The sequence below is a fragment of the Fundulus heteroclitus genome, chromosome 4, assembly GCF_011125445.2.
Source record: "Fundulus heteroclitus isolate FHET01 chromosome 4, MU-UCD_Fhet_4.1, whole genome shotgun sequence".
In the NCBI taxonomy this organism is placed as follows: domain Eukaryota; kingdom Metazoa; phylum Chordata; class Actinopteri; order Cyprinodontiformes; family Fundulidae; genus Fundulus; species Fundulus heteroclitus.
The window spans coordinates 14,804,284-14,827,615 of NC_046364.1; the positions used below are offsets into that span (position 1 = coordinate 14,804,284).

General features: G+C 41.6%; 1 protein-coding gene across 7 annotated transcripts; it reads right to left on the reverse strand.

Moving 5' to 3' along the window:
* Positions 1 to 1,500: 1,500 nt before the first annotated feature.
* phka2 (phosphorylase kinase, alpha 2 (liver)) lies at positions 1,501 to 22,140 on the reverse strand. Of its 7 annotated transcripts, none has more exons than XM_036136127.1 (32): positions 21,596 to 22,140; positions 18,116 to 18,274; positions 17,662 to 17,709; positions 15,980 to 16,148; positions 15,811 to 15,893; positions 15,547 to 15,627; positions 15,311 to 15,409; positions 15,079 to 15,225; positions 14,945 to 14,998; positions 14,630 to 14,752; positions 13,802 to 13,897; positions 13,454 to 13,561; positions 12,417 to 12,495; positions 12,177 to 12,311; positions 11,989 to 12,098; positions 11,158 to 11,302; positions 10,151 to 10,229; positions 9,894 to 10,042; positions 9,634 to 9,804; positions 8,831 to 8,949; positions 8,603 to 8,739; positions 8,355 to 8,517; positions 7,483 to 7,562; positions 7,312 to 7,390; positions 7,103 to 7,232; positions 6,893 to 6,994; positions 6,177 to 6,295; positions 6,073 to 6,096; positions 5,571 to 5,624; positions 3,598 to 3,975; positions 3,297 to 3,497; positions 1,501 to 2,186 (listed from the first exon to the last, which is right to left on the reverse strand). In XM_036136127.1, exons 1-32 carry the CDS (start codon positions 21,671 to 21,673, stop codon positions 2,013 to 2,015), a joined length of 3,873 nt encoding a protein of 1,290 aa, XP_035992020.1. In that variant the 5' UTR covers positions 21,674 to 22,140; the 3' UTR covers positions 1,501 to 2,012. The 7 variants fall into 7 exon arrangements, with proteins under 7 accessions (XP_035992020.1, XP_012729875.2, XP_035992021.1 ...); XM_012874421.3 differs by having other exon boundaries at positions 3,598 to 3,831; positions 21,596 to 22,136; XM_036136128.1 differs by lacking the exon at positions 6,073 to 6,096 and having other exon boundaries at positions 21,596 to 22,139.
* Positions 22,141 to 23,332: the final 1,192 nt, after the last annotated feature.

The window sequence follows — 23,332 nt, forward strand, 5'->3', positions numbered from 1 at the left end:
ACTCCACAGCACTGAAACAGCACTTAACAAAATCACAACTAATCTCCTCATGGCAGCTGATTTTGGACTCCTCCCCATTCTCATCCTCCTCGACCTGAGCGCAGCCTTTGATACCATCTGCCACTCCACCCTCTTCAATAGCCTATCTTCCACTGGCATTACTCACACTCCACCACTCTGGTTTACATCCTACCTTTCTGACCACACTCACTTCATCCAACTCAAGCGCTTTAAATCCACAACCTCCCCGTCACACCAGGTGTGCCCCAGGGCTCTGTCCTGGGGCCCCTCCTCTTCATCAATTACCTCCTTCCCCATGACAATATCTTCCGTAAATGTAATATTCTCCTCCACTGTTAGGCTGATGACATCCAGCTCTACCTTACCACCAAACCCTCGTCCAAGCTTCCACCCACCTCTCTCATGGGTTGCGTTTCTATAAAAAAAATCTAGTCCACCCAAAACTTTTTTTAAATTAAACAGTGGTTCTGCTTTAAGTAAAACTGAGGTTTTCATATTTGGTATCAAATCCACCTTATCCAAAACCAACAGCCTTTCCCTTATTATTGAAATTTCCACCGTTTCACCTTCCCCCCCAGGTTAAGATTCTGGGTGTTTTTCTTGACAGCCAACTATCCGTTCAATCTCACATCAATAACATTACCAGGTTTGCCTTCTTCCACCTACATAATATTAATTGCCTTTCCCCCTCCCTCACCCCACCCCACATCCCCCACACACTGTTGCTCTCTTTGTCCACAGACTTATCACTTACTGCCTGGATTATTGTAATTCTCTCCTCTTCGGTCTCCCTCATAAATCTCTCCGTAAACTTGAGCTGGTCCAGAACACAGCTGCCCATCTCATCACTCGAATAGTCTCGTTTCATCACATCACCAATGTCCTCCGACAGCTCCACTAGCTTCTGGTTCAGTTCTGTGTTCAATTCAAAATCCTCCTGTTAACGTTCAAGGTCATTCACATCCTCGCCCCTCAATATTTGTCTGACCTCCTCCATGTTGCCACTCCCTCTCGCTGTCTTAGGTCCTCTTCCTCCACAGACCTGTCTGTCCCTTCCACCATTTCAAATCACAATTCAAAGCACATCTGTTTTTAACTGCATTCCATCTGATGAATATTGCTGTCTTTTAACGTGATTTTATCTAATTAATTGTTGTTTCTCTTTTGTGAACTGTTGTAGTGTCCTTGAGTGCCGAGAAATGCACCTCTAAATATTTTTTTTAATTCTTATTATTATTGTTTAAATGAGAAAAATCAATGATTAAAGTTGTTACTGTCTGGAGTTAACAGCAAAACTAAACCTTTTTTAAATAAATGCCTTCTGGAGGATTTTGTAAGGACCAGCAACAAAGTCTAAATCTACAAACCGTACCACCAGCGCAGTTCTTCCCACTGTGAAATGAACATGAACCATTAACATTCTGACGGGACAATTCAGCAGGATAAATCTGGGGCGACATTCATACACAGACACAGACATAAATCTGAACTCTTTAATAAAATGGTTCTAGGCATTTAAATAATGTGTTACTTCATTTCCAACACTGTGAGTCAGCCTGATCTAGACCAAGATGATACAATTCAAAAAGTACTAAGTATAAATAAAACAAAAGTAATTGAGGAAGGAAATAAATTAGTAGTGAGCACAACGATCATAGTATTGTATACGGATTGCAAATCAGTTCAGAAGTCTTAACATTTAACTTAGAAGGATTTAAATAAATTGTAATGTGACCTAAAAGCTGTGATTTAAATAATTTAAAATGCCCGTTTATATTTGAACAGCAATCACAATGCAGACCACCAAAGACATGATTGATTTCTTCACAGGAATCTGCATAAGCTGCCAAGGCTGCGATGCCGTATCAATACACGAGAGCTACTGTTTACGGAATAATTAACACAAAGAACCACATGAGATACAAATTCCAAGGGTTTGATCCCTCTGTTGACAGACATGCTTTCTTTCCAGCTGATTGGAGGCTGTTTCTTCACTGCATCAGGCAGCTGGAACTTGGCAGGAAGTCTTGGACGTAAGTGACGACTGCCTTGGAGAGATAGGTCATGGTGCCGTAGCTGCCGCTCGGGGCGGTATCGTAGAAGAAGTGGCAAATTCCGGTAGCTGGGTCCTTCTCGAGGAAATAATCGCTGCCGCTGAGGGATTTCTGGAGATTTAGAGATAGACGGGTTAAACACGCACAGACTGAACATGCGTTTATCATTTGTCTGACTTTTATGCAGTGCTGTGAAAAGCAATCCATGTGAAAAGCAAAGGAATTTTATATCAGACAAACGATAATCTGAGTATAATAACACAGTTTTAAATGAGGATTTCATCTATTAAGAGGAAAAAAATTATGTCCAAACTAATTGCCCAGAAACCTAAAAAAAGAGGCTTTTCCATCTTTGGCAAGAAGAACCAAAATGAAGGGCTTCCCACTTATCGCTAGCTTTAAATAATTATTTTATTTCCGCCGTACTGGAACGTTTCTAAAAATTAACAGCCTGATAAAGGTCATCCCACAGCATCTCAATCGGATCAAAGTCTGGAAGTTGACTAGAACACTAAAACCTTTCCTAGATTATTTTTTCTGGTGTGCTCTGAATCACCGTCCTGGCAAAAAAAATTAAGTTTGCCTTCAGGTTGTTGCATCAGCAACAGCGAGGCGTCCAGGTAAAGCAACCCCAGACCATAATACTACCATCACCATTATGTTTGACTGTATGATGGATATAGGTTGTTGTTGTTATTTTTTTCAGAAATGGTGTTAGTTTTGCAAAAGCAACAGGAGGCACAACGCCATCAAATCCCCCTTTTTGTCTTTTCAGTTCCCAGAACAACTTGGGGATCACTAAGATGTTTTTGTGAGACGCCTTCTTTTTGCTCCAAAGTGGGTTTCACCTTGCAGGTCCTCTGTTGAAGCTATGTTTGCCCTGTCTCTTTCTTATAGTTGAATGATGAACTCTGACGCAAGAGAGGTCTGCAGGGCTTTAGATGTAAATCTGTTTTTTTTTTTTATTACCTTCTGGATGAGTTATTGATGCACTGAGTAATTCTCTTGGGCTAGCCACTTGGTAAGGTTTAATTTGTGGTTCACTGCAGTCTCAAAGTCTTAGAAATAGCTCTGTAGTAGCTTTCTTACCTCAATAAATGAAATCTTTCTTTGTATTTACCCTGGCTATCTTTGTCTATGATCTGAAGCATTAAAGCGGGACAAAAAAAGAGCAAAAACAGAAGAAACATTTTTGTTCATGGCCATGCAAGCTGTGAATACCTGGTCATTTAGGAAAAGATCATTGGCCAAATGCAGAATGCGGTCCACATAGATAATTCCACCAATGCTGTCCACGTCCACATCAGCCACCAGAGCCAGAACCATCATCGTCTCCACCAGCAGCTGCCTGTACTCCGGCTGAGGGACGTGGTTCAGGACAGACTCCACTTGCACTGCAAACTTGATCTCTCCTGCTGTCATCTACAAACAAACAAAAATAACCCAAGATGAAGACACACATCCGTCGAAGGGCATGAAAACCAAGGCCCAAATTACTCCAGTGTTAGCAGGAACGCGTCACCTCTCTCGTAGTGGAGGAGGGCAGCACGTAGCCGTCGATGGACAGGCCGTGGCACTTCTGCAGAATCTTCCAGACTTTCTGGTAGAAACCCATTGGCACTCTGTTGATTGCGCCGTCGAGCCGCCGTCTCCTCAGCCACTGGCCCTGCCTCTCCTCCCAGTGCAGCTGCCCGTCTCCCGGGCCATGTCCCACTGGGGACAGCATGCCGCTGGGGGTGGAGGGGCTGCTGCAACGCTGTGATGAGTGAAGGACCAGCACACCACTGTTCTTACTTTCAAGCTTATCTGAGCCCATTAAACAAGTCAGAAGAAACTGCAGTTTCTCCCACAACACTGGGCTAATGTTAGCGCTCCTCGACCGATTTGGCGGAGACAGTTTCTGTGTAGTAAAGAGATTAGTAGCACAAACAGGTTTGTTGAGTTCTGTCTCACAATATAGTTTTGATTGATGCTACAGTCCATGCAGTGATTCGTGCAGAATGGGTCACTGTATAGCACAACAAAGGTTAAGACTGGCATTATGACGTGCTCTAGTTTTGCAAACAATTGCCCTGAGTACACAAAAAAGGCAATCATTTATGCCCATTAACATCTTATAATTGGTGGCCGCGTCATGGTGCAGATTGCATTCTCTCAGATTAATTTGCTAATTACGGTTTAACACAGGTGTATATATTAGTTAGCTTTGAGCAAAGCTGTGTCTTTTAGCTTAGTATAGGCGAGTGTCCCTTCACGTTTGGCTTTAGCTACATTTATTTAAGGAGACAAATCTATGTTTCCTGTTGGTTTTTTTGCCTAGTTGCCACTCATTTTTAGTACCTTAATTGATGGTTTTGCCAGAATTCAACATGTTTTTTTTCTTTTAGTCTTGATTTATGTCTGTGAAACTGGCTGAAACTTTGTGAGGGGATGAGAAGTGCTACTTTGCTCGTACAGTTAAAAGTACTCCCACCTCTTCTCTTTTCTAAAGTTACATCTAAAAACTTTGATATGTTTTGTTGGGATTTTATATGGCAGATGGTTTTCAAAATTCTTGGCAAATAAAAATGTGAAAGGTTTCGGGCCCCATTTGTTGGAATGTTGTTGTTTTTTTACTCGTTATGCTGCCCTCTAGCGGTATCGCCATGTAACTTAATGTTACAAATTCAGATCACTTTGAACTACAAACTAAAACCTGTATATAGTACACCTTTCTTATTTATTTTTTATATCTTAAAGATTATATAATGATTAAAGCATATTTATTAGAAATCTTATAAACTGAAAGGTAAAAATAATTTAAAGCAGGCTATTGACTGGATTTAATATTTCATAATGTCTTATGCTTTACATTTTATTATTAATATTAATATTGCATAATTTTAAAGAATAATATAATAGACTTTATTTCCTTTTTCATTTCATTGTGTTGCTGTCTTGCATAAAGCATTTTAAATTGCTTTGTATATTTATTTAGGTGCACAAATGCATCGAGAAAAACTTTTATTTCTGTTGAATTACTGATAAGTATTCTTGGTATAACCACTTTATCGTGTTTGGTTTCCCTGCCACACATGGCACTTTAATGGTTCTTCTTTCATTGACCCCATTATGTTTTCCACTGCTTGTGTATAAAAGAAAGTATTACTATCATGTTGTATACCATACTTATTTACTGCGTGTTTGCCTATAGAGAGGACCAGGATTTATTTGCTTCAGTTTACACGTTTTTGCAGATCCACCATGAGTTACTCGCTGTACCACCACAGCTAAATGTTGAACAACTAATAAATTATGTTTTTATGTCTTATTTTTACTCTTTAATCATCAATGGCCTACAACATAATAATGCCATTCTCAACCTTTACCGTGGCCAAATCACTTAAAGATGTCTAAATTAAGCATACAATTATCAGGTGTATGTGGCAAACAACATTATGACCCTGAAACGGACGAAGCAAGCCAATGTGAAGCAGTTGAAATGAAATGGTTTACCGTGGAGCGAGGGGAGGTTACATTGCTACTCAAGGAAAGACCGCCACTGAAGATCTACACGAGGGACATGGACAGAGGACAGAGGACAGCTTGAGATGGTTGCCATGGTTCTCATGAGGCAGACTTAAACATGGTGAAGCATAGAAACAAAACAAGGCATGAAAAACGCTGAGACAAAAAAAGAAGTATGAGGGCAGAGTACTCCTAAGCAGCTCAATCATGGCTTAAGTTGGTCAAAGAGCTCATAACGTTGCAGACATGTTTGTTTCATATGTGATGGTCTTCTACAAAAGAGAACGCCTGCAGATGGGTGTGACGCGCCACGAAGAGTTGCAAAGCATGTTTTCCTGCTGATTCGTCATGAGGAGAGCCCCCCCCCCCCTCCAATGTTACGACAGGCAGCGGGTGATCGGTGAGCAGAATTAAACCGGCGGCTTGATTTGCATTTTAGGTCGAGGTTAGAGACAGTCACATGCTAAAAAATTATCTAAAGATAACCCACGCTGAGCGGTCGAGAGCCATCCAGCTGCAATCAGAAGCGAGAACAATGTTAACAGAAACAAAGACGGACAGACAGACGGGGGGGAGGTCTTCTTTCTCACTCACGTGCTTTATCTCGCTCTTTAACTTGTGAATCCCTGTTCGTTCGGTCTTTGTGGCTCCTGTGTGCCCCAGTTCATGAATGGAGATCGCAGGACTAGTGGCTGTGGACTGAATTGGACGCACTGAGGAAAAAAAAAGCAACAAAGAGTAGGTATAAAAATCAATACTGTGTTTACTCTGACCTGAACTGGAACCAGAAGGATGTCAATGAGACCGGGAACCCTGTGACTATACAACGGCTTTCATGTTTTAATGCTTTCTGTAAGCATTTCTGTGCAATAATAACTTTAAATGTCGTTTGGTTTTTACTCAAAACTTTAAAATTGATCAAAAATTAACCCAGCTACCTAAATAGAGCAACAAGAATAGCATAGTTTGTTTTGTTGTTACAATAACCACCCATAGTCTGTTAGCAATCGTTGCAGCAGCAAAAGCCTTTCAGACTTAGACTTAGACTTAGACAACTTTATTTGTCATTTTGTACTATGCACAGAGTGCGTACAGAACGAAATTTCGTTGCATACAGCTTGTAAACTGCAGTAAAATTAAATTACAGTATAAGGTGCAGCAGTGATTTAAAAGCAAAACAATTGAAATGTAAACAATGCAGGAGAAAGTCACAGTGTACATGTCAGTTTTTCTACTTCCAGCCTGCAGGAAGTAGAAAAACTGACATGATTTGATTAAAGCTAAAAAAAAAAAAAGCGGCAAAAACTCACTGCTTCTTTCCACCCCAAACTCTTTGCCGCTGAGGATGTGATGCAGCAGGTTCTTCATGTCGAACGGACTCAGACTCATTAAACTCTCAGACGCCTCCTCTCCTGTAAAAGCATCACAAAGCTTTCGTTGTCACTCCTCCTTTCCACTGGAGTCCCGTTGTTTGCATGTGTGTGTTGTTGTTTTTTTTGTTTTTTTTTTTTTTGCCCGACCAGAACAGTGCAGGCTGCGAGCCAGCTCGGTGGCCATCACTTGCATGATGAGTCCGATCCTGAGGCGGAGCATGTCGCCGAAGAGAGCCGGCTGGGAGCGCACATACATGGCTAAATAGACCATGATTTCCTTTAAAAGCAACAAAAACGAGGTCACAGACGGGGAAGGAGAAGCATCCGTTGAGATCGTGACAGATGCCGGTTTTTACCTGCGTGAGAACAGCTATGCTGATGTCCTGACCACTGGCCTCATAGATCAGAGTGTTTAACTCCTCAGGAGGAAGTGGACTGAGAGACACAGAGTCAGACAGAGTCATTCATGGGTTAGTAAAGCTTTTCTGTGGAGATGAAAAAGATCTGCTACGTCACAAAGGTCTCACATGGTGATCACTCTTTCTCTCGGTTCAGGAGGAAGCCCCACAGTCAGCTGCTTGTGATGAGAAATCAGATCCGTACAGGCCTGAGATAAAGACACAAGCAGAAGAAAGTGATTAATGCAACCACCACCGTGTCTTAGTTAGATTACACAAATGTAGTTAAATCTTTCTTTTTCTTAACTACAGAACACAAACTGTTCCTTATATTACGACTCAAATAAAAATCAATACTAAATCATTATTTTACAAATCTTCATAAAAATGAACCGTATAAAGACAATCACTCCAGGTAACACAAACTGATGTGAAGGTGGATTTTCATTGGGAAAAGCTTCAGTTTTCTATATAACTCAGAAAAGACATATAAGTATTATTTCTTCTTTATAAACCACTTATTGACCTTGGCTGCACTATTTAAAAGTGAACAGCCTTCCAAAAATGAAAATGCCTTACATACAGTAAGAGAAAAAAAATATAGTGTTGGCTCTGTCAAATATTATAAAAACATTAAAATAATCCCTCAAAAAGGCAAAAAAGCCCAAAGCGTGTCGAACACACAAACACTAAATTTGGGAGTACTTTGTTAAACATGCTTACTAGACACCACATATATTTTGTGATGTAAATTTTGTGCATGTAAACATAGCTGAAGACATCCATCCTTTATACTTATATTTTCCAAAAAGACATCAGAAAAGACTCAAAGGATCTAAAAGCATTCTGATGTGTCTTTACACGTTTATCCAGACCTGAGGAAATCAGAAGAAAATTTCTACTTTTTTTAACCCTCAGTAGTAAGCTTCAGTGCAAAGGTTTTATCTGAGCAACCATCTGGTTGAACGTTGCCATAAAAAGGTTAGGGACTTCTCACGGACCTCGGCGAGGACCTCCACTCTTTTGCGCAGTATTCCAGAGATGTATCGAATGAGCCCCCACTCTTTGCAGGCTCCAGCTTGCACATACAGCTCCTCGAGGAGCGAGCGCACACTGACGCCGCCCTGCCCAGGGTCCGACAACTCTACCACCCAATCCGCTCCTCTGGGTCAGAGAACACAAATAAAAGTCACAGGACAAGAAAATTACAAGGAAACATTTAAGTATCTGAGTTTTAAGTGCTGTGTACTTCATAACGTAGAGTATGTAGAGGATGTCGGCCTGGTCCTGCAAAGTGGGACACTCTTTGATCTGGTTCACCAGGGCTGCAAAGTCGGTGTTGCCCTGAGAATCTCGTGGCAGGTGCAGCTCAGAAATGCTGCAGAGCTTGAGAGAGGACACGAGCGTTAATCTTCCAGCGTCACAAGCAGGGAGGGACGCACGACATTTGCTGGTGCGCAGATTTGCTGGTGCACACCTTGGGCTGCTCAGGCTGCTTGGCCTGGGGGCTTGGCTGAGGGTGAGGAACTTCGAGGAGGTTCAGGGATCGCCGATGCTTGTTTGTGATCGGAGTCACGGGGAGATACATGGAGGACTCTGAAATATAAATGCACAATTAAACAAAAGGGTATGGGCAAAAACACCTTGCTTGCACCTGTATAGCATAACTACATCTACTAGCTGATCAGACTAAACACTAGGGCTGGACGATAATTCAAGAACAATATATATCGATCGATAGACGTATATTGACGATAGGAAAAAAAAGTTAGAAAAAAGTTAAATAGAACAGTTTTCCTTCCTTCTGCATTCTAGCCTATCATGTAGATTAACACTACAGTCTTTACATCCTCCCAACCAATCACAAACACAGATCCAGGAACGCTCCGCCCCCTTCAAAGAGTTCAGAGAGCACCTGTTCTTTGTTCTTTTTTAAAAAGCTTGCAGTGTTGGTAAAAAGTTGGTTGAATAAAGGATTGAGTTTGAATTCATTGTTTGTGTGTTCTGTATCTAAATATAAGTCACTAACCAGCAGCATAAAATGGTCATGGCTGCGTTTTAAATACATGTTTTGAATTTGTTGATAATTATCGATATCGATCAATATGGTTTCTATTTTATCGATACAGCTTTTTTTCTATATCATCCAGCCCTAATAAACACTATACATAAATATTATTATTGTTTTCTACCTAACCTCCTGCATGCAACCATAGACTGATCAATGTCTGCTTGATCAGTAATCACGGTGAATGTTTACTGATCATCTTGAACACTCACTGGGCATTTTCAGGCCTTGGACCTGAGCCATAAAGGACAGGATGTCCCTGGTGGTGTGCTCAGGGCTGAAGACGTGGTGTTGCCCCGTCTGGATGGGAGGTAGGTGGTGCTTGGTGGTGGCGCTGTGAAGGAGCTGCGTGAGGTACTGGTCAAATGTATCCTCAGCGCCCACTGTTTCAGAAAAACGAGCTTCAGATCCTCACTTAAATGACACAAATAAAAAAACGGTGACGGTGGGAAGGTTATTGCTGCTAGCTTACCATCAGGTGTAGCATATTCCGCTCTGTACTCCTCGTTGTCTTCGTCGTCTACGTCATCAAATAAACTGTCATCGCTCTCTTCGTCCAGGAAGGTGAGGCGGGTGTAGAACGACGTGGTCTGGACACTGGACAGATCTGACATCTGCACCCTGTGGTAGCGCACACATCAAAGCTCTCACAAATAGAAGAAACCGCCGTGTCATATTTATCTGAACACGTGTGTGTTTTCATCATGCCGTATCCGGAAGGAGACAAACCTCGCTCCGGCGAAATAGCCATCCTCCAGCTTCCTGAGCGTGGATAGGATACATGGATCTATTGCATCGCCATCTTCAACTGGACGGGAAAAGTAAAGCGTGAAGTGCACTGAGGTTACTCTGCCAAACTCAAAGACGTTGTGAAAAAGCACAGATTTCTTCTGTGAGATTTGCCTGCTTGTCACTTTAAATGTTTCCGATCAACAAGTTCATTTAAATACTAGCCAAAGATAAGACGAGTGAAAACAAAACGCATGTTCTCAACTTATGATTTTATCTATTGAGGTAAAGAAAAGTTGCCTAAAACAGCCTGGCCCTTTGTTAAACAGTTATTTATCAGGTCGTCTTTGCAGGATTGTTTTAATTCAGCCATGTTGGGTCTTTTTTAGCATTAACGGCATTTATTCATGCCGTAGTATCTGAATGGGATTTAAGCCTAGACTTTGACTAGGCCACTCCAAAACCTTCATTTGTTTTTTTGAGCCATTCAGAGGAGGACCTGTTGGTGCGGCTTGGACCATCATCCTGCTGCACCACGAAGTGTTTCTGAGCTTAAAGGAGCTACACCTGATATTGATATATAAGATGAATATTTTTTACACAAAGTAATTGTCAGGACTCAGCAGGCAGCACCGTGCAGATTTCTGCCGGTCCTGCCTTTTCTCTCTCTTTCTCTCTCTCCACAGGTGATTGTAGTTGGCAGGTGGATCCAATCCACATGTTGTATTAAAAGAAGAATAAAATCATCATACAACCCTAACCCTACATTAATGCAACACAAGCATATTTCTGTTTAAAAAAATAATGCATGTGCGTCGATCTTGTGCGAAAGGTTTGCACAAGGTTTGGGATTTGGAACAAAATACTCACTCTAGTAATCTGAGTCTAGCATTCACTGCCTGCAATACAAAACGGACTGTGACTTATTCTTGCCATAAATCGTGGCAGTAGAAGCAAAATCGTATAATTTATAGTTGCTTGAGATTTTGGATGTGGAGCATTTGTACCCAGCATGCTACGTGTGATGGGGAAGGTGAGCGTGGGCCGTCCCGTCATCCTCCAGCAAGACGAAAGATAGGCCAGTTCGGTCCGTAACATTTCCACGATCATCTGGTTGTCCAGTGCCAGGTAGAAATGATGCTGATCCAAAAACTGACCAGTGAAGACAGAAAAGGAAAAATAAAGAGAGAAAGAGAAACGGCTTATTTCCACCCTCCTCATCTGAGACTTGTTGTGGTCACAGGCCTGACATCATACCAGTACCAATTTTTTACATATACATTTGCAATACCCTACTTTAACTGTAATATGCAATTACCTTCCACTGCACTTTAATTTAAATAGCTTCTGTCCAAACTGTATGTATTCATTTTATAGTAATAGCCACCTGTATATTATGCTCACGATTCTGCCTATAGTAATAGCCATCTGTACATATATTCATAGTACATGTAAACTCTGTTATAGTAACAACCATCTGTATATTATGCTATTGTACATATCTGTAAAACTCTATTTATAGTAATATCCACCTGTATATTATATTTGGTACATATCCAGCTGTAAATTTAGTTCACAATACTAGTTATCTATATATTATACTCATAGGACAAATCTATCAGTAAAATTCTGTTTATAATAGTATAAATCTCTATATTTATTCAGTATATATCCATGTCCTGTACTTATGGAACCATAGTATATCCTGCACTTGCTACTATTGCACTTCTGGTTAGACCTAAACTGCATTTCGATGCCTTGTACCTGTACCTGTGTAATGACACAATAAAGTTGAATCTAATCTAATCTAATCTAATACCAGCCGCCAGCTGTTTTACCTGAGGGGTGAAGATGTAGGAGTGGTTCCTGATCTCATAGAATTTGGACGTTCCCAGAACCCCGATGTGTCTGTACGGCCTCCCGCTCAGATTCAGCTTCCTGCAGTTTCCTGTGACAAAGGCACCGCTTGATAATCGTGTTTGACGGAAACACGGCTCCGCGTTCACAACACAAAGTGTGAGATTACCCAGTCTGACGTAGATGTGGCTCAGGATGCGAGCAGGCATGACTCTTATGGGCAGAACCTCCGATATCGTTTGCACCATAACACCCGCATCCCTTAACAACTGCTTGATCTCCTCCGACTCTGCTAGAACACAGACTATAACAAAGTCCAAAGGTGAGCAAGGCCTTTCTACACCGCAAACGTTTTCAAATATGCAAATAATAGCTTTGTGTTCCCCAGGTTAATTCATTAATTACCAACCTTGTACCACCACGTCAGGTTTGAAATGTGTAGAGAATCTCCTGTTGAGAGGATCTATCTCTCCTGGTGCAAGAAAGCCCTGAAGGAAAAGAGAGCAAAACAAAATGTTTACATTTAGAGAACCTACTTGATATGTGAGACTGGAGGATCTTTCAGCGTTTTTGCAAACCAGTTCATGTCAGACTCCATGTGGGGTACCCCAAGGTTCAGTCTTAGGACCTATTATCTTTCTTTTATATACTTTCCCCCTTGGCCAGAATATCGGGCATTTCTCTGATCTGACTTATCATTTCTGTGCTGATGATATTTAGTTCTATTATTCTTTTAAGCCTACTGAATATTGTAAGTTGTCCTCCTTGATAAACTGTGTTAGTGGCATCAAACAGTGGCTCTGTGACAACTACTTCCAGGTAAATTCATTAAAACCAAGCAACTTCTTGGTGTGTTGGCCTCTTCTATTAAACCAAGCCTCAGAAACCTTGGGATAACTTTTTATTCTACCATGTCACTAGAGTGCCATCCTTGCAGCCTAATCAAAAACTGTTTCTTTCAGCTAAGAAGTATTTTTAAGTTTCAAACTGTGGTGTCAAAAGCTGAATTATAGATGATTATTCATGCTTTCATTTCATCTCGTTTGACTATTGTAACCTTTTGTTGTGGTTGAAAATTAAGGATCTTGACCATCTCCAGTCAGATCAGAATGCACCTGCACGGCTTTTAACACACGAAAGAGACAGCACATCATCCCGTTTTTTTGTTGTTTTTTTTTACATTGGCCACCAGTATATTTTAGAGTTCATTTAAAAATGTTAAGTCTTTACATTTAGCACCCTATGTGGTCAAGCTCCAGCTCATATTTCTTACTATGTGATGTTTATCCTGTGAAAGGTGTTATATAAGTAAAATTTACTTACTCACTCACTTATTTGTCATTTTTCATCACCTTTTATCATATATTGTGTCTCCTTTTAGAATCGGCGACAAACACTTGCAGAGCATTATAGAAAAGTGCTTTATGATATCCTCTCTGTCGTTACCTCAGCTAGAAGACAGCCCACGATGTAGAGGGACTGTCCCCACATGTGTGGCAGCTGTCCCATTGCCAGTCTGTCCACACTGTGAGGATTGCTGTACTCCTCCTCCACCTACAGGTTAAAAGAAAATGGTTCTGCTGTCAAAAGCCTTGATTGTGTCGCAGAAAATACATTTTGATCTCTAGCCAATTAGAGCTGGACATCAAAGCATATCCGACAAGCAGTAAAATTCATCTGTGCATCTGATATATTTTTATTGCGTCTCTTTAGATTGGTTTTTGTTGGAAAATACGACTAAAATGTGTTTCTAACAAGTATTATTAGGTGTGATTTCCTTAGTGGGAAACTTACCTTGTCGGGTGGCACAGCGTAAAGTTCAGGCAGCAGCTTGATGCCATTCTTCCCTCGGATTAAAACGCCTTCCAGCGCCTCTCGGTACTCCTGCACCTGTGTGCAAAGCGTGCGGTCATTTATTAACACAGCGGCACCATTTGAAATCCTTAACAGTGAAGGCATTACACGTCTGTCTGCAGCAACACAGTTTGGCAAACAATATGTTGGCACAATGAAGGAAGTTATTCTAATTTACAGTCATTTTAGTTACCCAGTGACTGGTTATTTGCCCTTAAAGAATATTTAACTTGAAACACTTAAAAGAAAACATTTTAGGATAAAATGTGCATATTCATTCACACCCATTTTAAAGAGAAAAAGCATTCAAATAGATTAACCTTTTCTAGCAGGAGTGATCAGAGTGAAAATATTGAAAGAATCAATCCATTAATTTGAACATTCATACATCATCAGTTGACCTGATGGGATGGAATTGATAATCTGTGATCGAGAGCCAATTTCCCAAAATGCTCTTCAAAATGGGAAAGACAAGAGCTTTTTTAGCCAAGCAAGGCAGATGAGTGTTGAGCTTTATTAGTCAGGAGATGTCCTCAACAGCTACTTATTTAAGCCTGTGCATTTCTACAGTGAGAGCAATACTTAAAACCTCTACAACAGCGCAAACCGGTACAAACAGGGCTACATCAACACCCTCGTTAAGTTTGTCGCTGGAGGCTGGTGAAGAAGGTCTGAGAAAATATCTATAAAGCTTTTTCAGAACCACTGAAGATGTTTCATTTTTCAGTATGAGTTTATGCTATCGCAAAACTGTATATTTTATCTTACCTGCACGAGATCTCCAGTAAAGATACCGTCAAGGATGAGATAGGTCCAGAAAACGGGCCACTCACATTCGATGTTCTCAAAGAGCTTGAGCTCTGCGGGATCATAGTGCAGTCGAGATGGATCCTGGTGACACAACGACCAGAGTCTTGAACTTTGCATGCCAAATAACACAAAGCAGACTTTGTATTCAACAAGGAAGATAGCCATACTTCTTCTTTTGCCTTTCTTACAGAGTAATATCCCACCCCACCCTACTATGATTTTAAGAAGTAGGCCTTAACCATCTAGATTTTTTTAGTAAAGAGAAATTAAAACCTCTTTAGGACAGTGATATCCATCCCTGATGAAGCGACAGCAGCCGTAGCGACCCTGAAATTAAACCAAATAGAGGAAAATTCAGTCTACGGACTCGGTGTGTTGTTTCATTTTTGTCTGGTTTGCACTTGTACCTGCAGCTTGCTTATAATTTCTGACTTAGTGATGGCCACCAGCTCAGCATCCTCCACGGCAAAAGCGGGGAAGGAAATAACGGCCAGGAGGCCGGCATCTATCTCCTTGGACGTTGAGGCTCTTGGTAGCATGGAGCACAGGATGGCCTGAGAGAAGACACACAGACATGCTGAGCGCCTGGATGAGGACGTGAGCTGGTGCTGGGACGGCTGGAAGTGAACTCTGCGGTACCTGACAGTGCTCCACCTCGTCGGGTAGAACGTGGATGACTGACTTTGGCCCTCCATAAGCTCCAAACAGATCGAGCTCATCGATGGCCTCCAGAGCTGCCTGCAACACCGACCATACCATCATCACTTATACTAAAATGTTTAAAGACTTGTTTTTTTTTTAAATTAAACAATCTTTAATTGTGGGGGTTGCTAGCCTAGAGCTGACAGTAGAAGAAGAAAATGGCGCTCCTGTACCTTGGCCATTCCTACAGAGCTGCCGTTGAGCTCAGGGATGCCTTGGTTGGTCTTGTCGCCTCGCTCCCACATCCCATAATCCTGCAGAAGTCAGGCACTCATTACAGCACCTGTCATGTAACGCGCTTTCCCCCAGCATGCGATGGAGATGAGTGATAGATCTTTTCATCCACTTTTTGAAAAAAAGCTTCATGCAATCCTACGCCAAAGTCTTGAGTCAGTTCATATTTAAATAGATTTGGTTTCCAGAGAGCGAGTGCTTACCGCCACTTTGTACGCCGCTTCAATGTAGAAAACCAAGTTCTGGATAAAAGCTACTTCATCAAGGTTGGAAATGATTTGGAGACCTGCGGGACGAGGCAAGACGTAACATGCAGGAAGTGTGTGGTTTGAATCGTTTACGCGGGAAGTGCAGCAAAAAACCGTGATGCACCTGAGGCTGTCATCTGCGCCAGCATCAGCAGGTAGATGGAGGTGGCGTCCACCTGGAGATGGCCCCACTGGTCATCCCTGACCACCGTGCCGCAGGTGGCTGTGTTGTATTTGGCGTGCAAGCAGTCCTTTGTGCTCTGGGTGTGTTTGAACTTCTCCACCTTCTCCACCTGAGCGCACAGAACAACATGATGGTTCTAGTGAAAGCTAAAAGGTAAAACATAATAACCAAAGGAACTGCAAAAAAAAAAGATGGAAGAAAATTGAATTTCTAATTATTGTTTTTGTGATTAAAAGTTTGCTTATGATAAGAAATAAGACCGGCACCTCTTTAATTATAATTAAATTAAGGAGTATTGATTTCAAGAACAGAAAAATATTTTTTTTTTTACATTTGAATAAAAATTACATCTCAAAAGTTATCTATACCCTTCTCTCTAATCCCTGGATCTTTATTGGCATTATAGCGATCAAATCCTCGTTACTACAATAGTTACATATATTATATCATTAATTACATGCAGTTTCCACTGGCATTCCGACTATTTTTGCTGACGTGTTTCATGTCGTTGAAGTTAGAAGACCTCTTTGCTATCATATTTATCTTTCACAGATTCTCTGTCAGACTGATTAGGGGATTCTGGTTGGGCCGCTCCATAATGTAGATCTAACGGCCAGTCAGAAGAAATGTGGTGGACAAATTAAGTCATGGCAAGGATGTTAATATATATAGCACCAATTATACAAAAATCAATCTAAAATTATTTACCCAAAATTAAAATTGACTTTATACCTAACTTTGTGTATGTATGCCTGTGTGGTGTTGTTTTCCCATGAATGTACATTTAACTTGTCATCTACGTACTGCCCCTCATCAGATGGTGCACAGGGAGAACTAGCAAACTCCATGCAGAAAGACCCCAGGCTGGGATTTGAACCCAGGACCTTCTTGCTGTAAGGCAACAGTGCTAACAACTCCCCAAAACTATACATTAATTAGGAAGACACCGTTAGACCAGTCTAGTTAAACAAATACCTCATATTTTCTTTAATTTTATTTAGGGTTTTTTTTATGTGTGGATTAACACAGTAGGAAATTGTTCATTATTAATACAGAAATCATAATAAAATATAATTTTTGCACTTGAGTAGTTTTAGGCTGAAAACTGACTGAAGTAGCGCAAAGCTGAACACAGACCATGTTAGACTATTTTTGCTCTTTCACTTGATTCATAAAACAGCCTATTTGGTCGATAATGTTGCACGAAAAGCGTGTCCTTAAAGTTTCTGAATAATTTTAATTTGTTTTTATTTTAGAATAAATGCACAAACCAACAAAAACATGCATAACTTAAAACAACCATCCGCATTTGTATCTCTCATTTCTGACCAAACGTCGGACATATTCCCAGGAAACAAAGACCAGCAGGCGGCGAGGGAGCAAGAGAAGCATCGCCGTAAGAATCTTTAGCTGTCTCTGGAATGATTAACCTCGTCTAATAACTTTAGAATGAAATAAATGGAGACAGAAAGGGTTCATCACAAGGGTTTAGCATTTCCAGAGAGGAAGACAGTGTGGAGGAACATGAATGTGAGGTTTACACCGAGCAACTTAAAACCGCACCAGAACGGCCAACTAACGAGTTTTCTCCACCACGCTGTGATGAAGAGAAAGTGTCTTACCTGTCTCATCATGCACTGCAGAAGACCCTGCATCAGTTTCACCACACTCTGCCAAACAACAAGAAACATTTTAAACAAATGCAACCGGAACGGAAATACAGAACTTTTTAAAATTTATTTAGGAGTTAAAGATTTGAGAAAGAGAGAAGAAATGAGCGTAAAACTCTTGTTTCATGCACAACAGGGGAGTCGAGTATTGAGGCAAAAAGCAGAGGGTGATTCAGGAAATGTTTCTTTCTCATATTTGAAACTTTCATACCCCGGTTATTTAATGGCCACTTGCTTATTTATTCATCATATTATGTTAATTTATTATTTCATTATTAACTTGGTCGAAATGAAAATGTGAAACACAAGGTTTTTCTAGCATTGGCCGTTTTAGAAACTAGTCCTCCGGATAAAAAAGCAAGACAAACAGGCACAGCTGCACATGTCAGCTCTTCTTTTCGTGTACCTGCTCCAGCTCGTAGGCCTTGGCCTTGTCTTCATCGCGGTCGGCGTTCTTGCGATAAGCCATGCCCAGCCCCCACACAGCCAGGACGCTGTACACGTTATCCCTCACCCAGGCATCCTTCTTCTGAATACTGGCGGGTAGAAGTCCTGTCACTGGGTTCTGAGGAAGGAAATGTCTCGTTTAGAGCAAGCATACACACCCTTGGTATGTCCACCTCCAGGATAACCCAAACTGTTACAGCTGTTTACATTTCTGATGATACTGTTTGTTTGTTTATTTGTTTATATGTATATTTCCAACACATCTTTAAGTCAAGATTCCATACTCTATGACACTCTAAATCCTCACACCTTTTCAACCAATGAAACACAAACGTTCACTTAAAAATATTTTATGGTAGATAAGTTTGTGGAAGCCGGGCTATAAATGACGAAGGAAGGAAGGAAGGAAGGAAGGAAGGAAGGAAGGAAGGAAGGAAGGAAGGAAGGAAGGAAGGAAGGAAGGAAGGAAGGAAGGAAGGAATCTTCGACGGACCTACGTGCTGATGCATGGATGGACCAATGGATGGATGGATGGATGGATGGATGGATGGATGGATGGATGGATGGATTGAAGCAAGGAAGGACAGATGGCCAATGATGGATGGATGGATGGATGGATGGATGGATGGATGGATGGATGGATGGATGGATGGATGGATGGATGGATGGATGGATGGAAGCAAGGAAGCAAGGATAGACAGATGGCCAATGATGGATGGATGGATGGATGGATGGATGGAAGGAAGGAAGGAAGGAAGGAAGGAAGGAAGGAAGGAAGGAAGGAAGGAAGGAAGGAAGGAAGGAAGGAAGGAAGGAAGGAAGGAAGGAAGGAATCTTCGACGGACCTACGTGCTGATGCATGGATGGACCAATGGATGGATGGATGGATGCATGGATGGACCAATGAATGGATGGATGGATGGATGGATGGATGGATGGATGGATGGATGGATGGATGGATGGATTGAAGCAAGGAAGGACAGATGGCCAATGATGGATGGATGGATGGATGGATGGATGGATGGATGGATGGATGGATGGAAGCAAGGAAGGACAGATGGCCAATGATGGATGGATGGATGGATGGATGGATGGATGGATGGATGGATGGAAGCAAGGAAGCAAGGAAGGACAGATGGCCAATGATGGATGGATGGATGGATGGATGGATGGATGGATGGATGGATGGATGGATGGATGGATGGATGGATGGATGGATGAAAGGAAGCAAGGAAGGACAGATGGCCAATGATGGGTAGGTGGATGGATGGATGGATGGATGGATGGATGGATGGATGGATGGATCTGTAAAATACTTTAATCTTTACTTTTCCCTCATGCCAGAGACACAAGTCCTGATTTTTCTTCTTCTACACGTTTCCAGGCAGAAAGGAGCTCAGAGCAGCACCAAAATGCTCCCACACAAACAGACGCACAAAGCGATTACATGTAAACACGACAAGACACCAACAACAGAGCCGAGTCAGCACTGTAAACACTTCCGACGAAGAAGGCATCATCTCTAGCTCCTTAAGTCGTCGCTACAGTCAACATGAACTCCTGCAGCAAACACCGGCAGCTCAGGCTTAGCATGACAGGTCGGCCCTCGTGACCCTCGTCTCCGTGTGCAAATTGTTTGTTGCTTTCTTGTTGTTGCTGTTTTCTTGTGATTAAATCAGACATCGATCAGTCTGCTGGTTGCAAATGTCACAATCTTGACTTTTGCCTCAGAGATAAAGTCTTCTAAAAGTTCAGCAGCAAGGCTTTTACTTTTTTTTTTTTACTTCAAACCAAACATAGAGGGACTGATGTGCAACAGCACACCCTCAGACCTGATACAATCAATTTAGAAAATAGAATAAACGATTTGCTCGCATTGACCCGTTGATCTGCGTCTTATCAGCCACTTTCTGCACAAGTACACTGAAATATTCTCAATAATTTCAGCTAGTCTTTCATCGGCTTTAACGGACGGAATAAGTGATTATCAGTGAGAGACTAACGGAGATAAAGCGGTTCAGGGGTCTCTCAGAGAGCGTGAATGTGGCTTTAACCTCGATCACGCTGCAACAGCATGCTCGTTCAGAACAACCTGTCTTTGGACTGACACATTGTCGTGCACCGCATGAGTGCGTCCGGCGCGGGGAAAGTGGAGTCTGCTTTCTGTCAGCCGTGGACCCTCAGGGGTCACGCTTTTTGACGCCGTCAGTGGGAACTCAAGAGCTGTTCGGTGAAGGCGGGTCGCTTCCCAGGACTCAGCTGATTCCAGGAACTGAACTTTGCTCCGACGCTGTTTATTTCTCTGTGCAGCTGCTGGGGTTGAACTTTAGCCTCCGCGGGCTGCAAAACATCTAAATATCAGCAATATCCCTGCGGGGAGCAGGGGGGGATATTTGATTACAAAGGCACAAACAAGAAACCGTTTAAAAGCGTCGACACGTGCCGGCATGAAGCTGGAATATACATGACCTGCAAACATTGGCTACAATTAATTGTGTTTACCTCAAAGGTGTTGTGATTTTGTTGATCTGGTTTGAGTTGTTGTTGCTTTACTCTGCCACATTTTAAAGCTGAACGTTTGTGTTTTACAAATGTGGTTGATTAACTGCATTTACATTCAGACATGTCCCACGCTGTTAAAACTAAAAACGTATCATAGAAATGCACCAATCCATTGTTTCACTATTATTTCTTTCTTAAGGTGGTTGTAATTTTACCAGTCCCAAATCATAAACAAGAGGAAAACATGCGCTACTTTGAAGCTTTTTATTTCGAAATGCATGCGTCACAAACCTTGATCTGATTTTATTTTAACTCCAAAAGGTTCCTCAACATGATGATATAGACTTATTTCTGATTTATTGAGTTATGCCTTATAGGGATCCATATAATGATGAGAGAACAGAGTATTTCAGACTCCTGTGTTTTTGACCTGCCAGTGACTGGTCAGAGACGATCCAGAGAAATAAAATCCTGGTGCATTTCTAGTGCATTACCCTCTTATTTTCTCTCTTTCTTTTTTTGGGTGTGTGTGAAAATAAGTTCAACAGAAATCCAATTGTCATACAAATCTGTAAAAATGCTTAACAGAAATAGGCCAGAGCAGACCCTAAATTGATATAAAAAGAATAGGCCAGACTTTATGTATAGCAATTCCTATCATAAAAAGTTGCAATTTGCTATTAATTACCCCTCTTGCAAAATGTGTCATTACTGTTACAAGCATGTATCTACAAGGTAATGTAACGTGGTGAGCCAACAATAACAAGTCTGTAACTAAATGGACTGTGCAGCTCTACAGAAACAGTGGGAGATTCACAGATGAACAGAGGCTGGATGCCGCTGCAGTAACTTTGTCTTGCTTTAGTAAAGAGTGTCGATTCCCCAGGCCTGCGGCGGGGGTGCCCTCCCCTGGACGGCTCTGTGTGTCTGGACCCACCTGATGACACAGGATGGTCTCCTGGACCAGCCTGGCATATCCGTCCAGCCTCACTCCTGAGTTACTGCGGCTCCTCATCCTCACGGGACAAAGTGCGCAAACCAAGTGTTTCCCGGAGCGGCGCGCCTCCTACAGCCGCAGCATTGCGTCTCCCCTCCCGTCAAAAAAAGTGGATGAACGCAACAGTTAAATTGGGCTACGTTTCCACGCAGCCGCCCATCTTCCCTGCCTGGCTGCGCCCGTCTGACCTCTGCAGAGGCTACCCAGGCTTGCTAAAAGCACCTCGCTAGCAGTGTAGCATCCAGGCGACTAAACTCGCTCCAAACTCAGGGTCCGCCGTCCGGATCGGCGTCCAGGAAGCCGGCTGTCTCGGTAAAAGTTGCTGATGCGGAGTGGCAGCGCTTGTGAGTGACGCTGCGTGAGTCAGGCGGACCAGGCAAGTGCCTGTACATCCATTCTGTACATTGTGTTCTTGAGCTGTCAGACTGCGCCGACAGGGGGCGCCAGACCCCGGGCCGGCCTCTGATGCTGCCGCATGGATGTGAGCAGCATGACAATGAGCCCGAGCTGCACCCAGGGGCCCAGGAGAGCCACGGCCCAACAAATCCATCACTTGTCAAATATATATTTATAGATGTCATGGTTACAATAAAACTGACATCAATACATTAAGTAAATGAATGAAAATGTTAATGTTTTAGTCATATGCTGAGTTATATAGAAAATGTCATGATGAAACATATCCGAATTAAGAGACTTAATAGTCTTGCATGTTAAGACCCTGCAGAGGTGGGTGGTAACTAGTTACTTTTACTCAGTTACGTTTCATTGAGTAATTTTTGAGCAACGTGTACTTTTAGGAGTAGTTTTACTGCACTGTACTTTTTACTTTTACTTGACTCATATTATTACTCAAGTATCGTAACTATTACTTGAAAAAAAGTTACTCACCTACTGTAAGTAACTTCATGAATAAAGAGTATCCTTGTTTTAACCAAAAATGCACCAGAGAGACAAAAATCTAGAGTTTATGTTAAAGTGAGACTTCTTATTTGTACACAAGCTTTGTTATTTTAGTGTTATCTTCTATCTGCTGAGCTCAATGAACCATTTGGAGGTCAAATGAACATGCGGTAAACGGTAGATATTGTCATTGGAAGACCTTTGCACTGTTCTAACATACTGCATATACATTAACTGCTGTAAGTATTGCTTTCAAGTTTAATGTTGTAAAAATGGTTTAGAAAAGTTTCTTCTGCCTGAATTTGTTATTTTGCAATTATGGTATTTTTTTTTTATATTTTTAATTTTTTACTTTAAAATGCCAGAATTTGCACATAACGTTATTTTTTTGTCTGTATGTTACATACTTTTTTAATATAAAATCATCAGCTGTTATGGTTAGTTACTCTGTACTTAGTGGCCTTCTTACTGAATACATTTTTACTCTTTCTTGAGTAACTTCTTGGCTCACTACTTTTTACTTTTACTTGAGTAAAAATATGTTGAAGCAGTGCTACTCTTACTTGAATACAATTTCTGGCTACTCTACCCACCTCTGAGACCTTCAGCATGTATTTAGTTCACTCATGTCTCCTGTGATGCAATCGCAGTCATCGTCTAGCCAATTAGAGCTGGACATCAAAGCATATCCGACAAGCAGTAGTTTAGTGGATCATCATTTTAGACCCTAACATCTGATTGGTTAATCTGCACAGCTGCATTTATACGATGCCG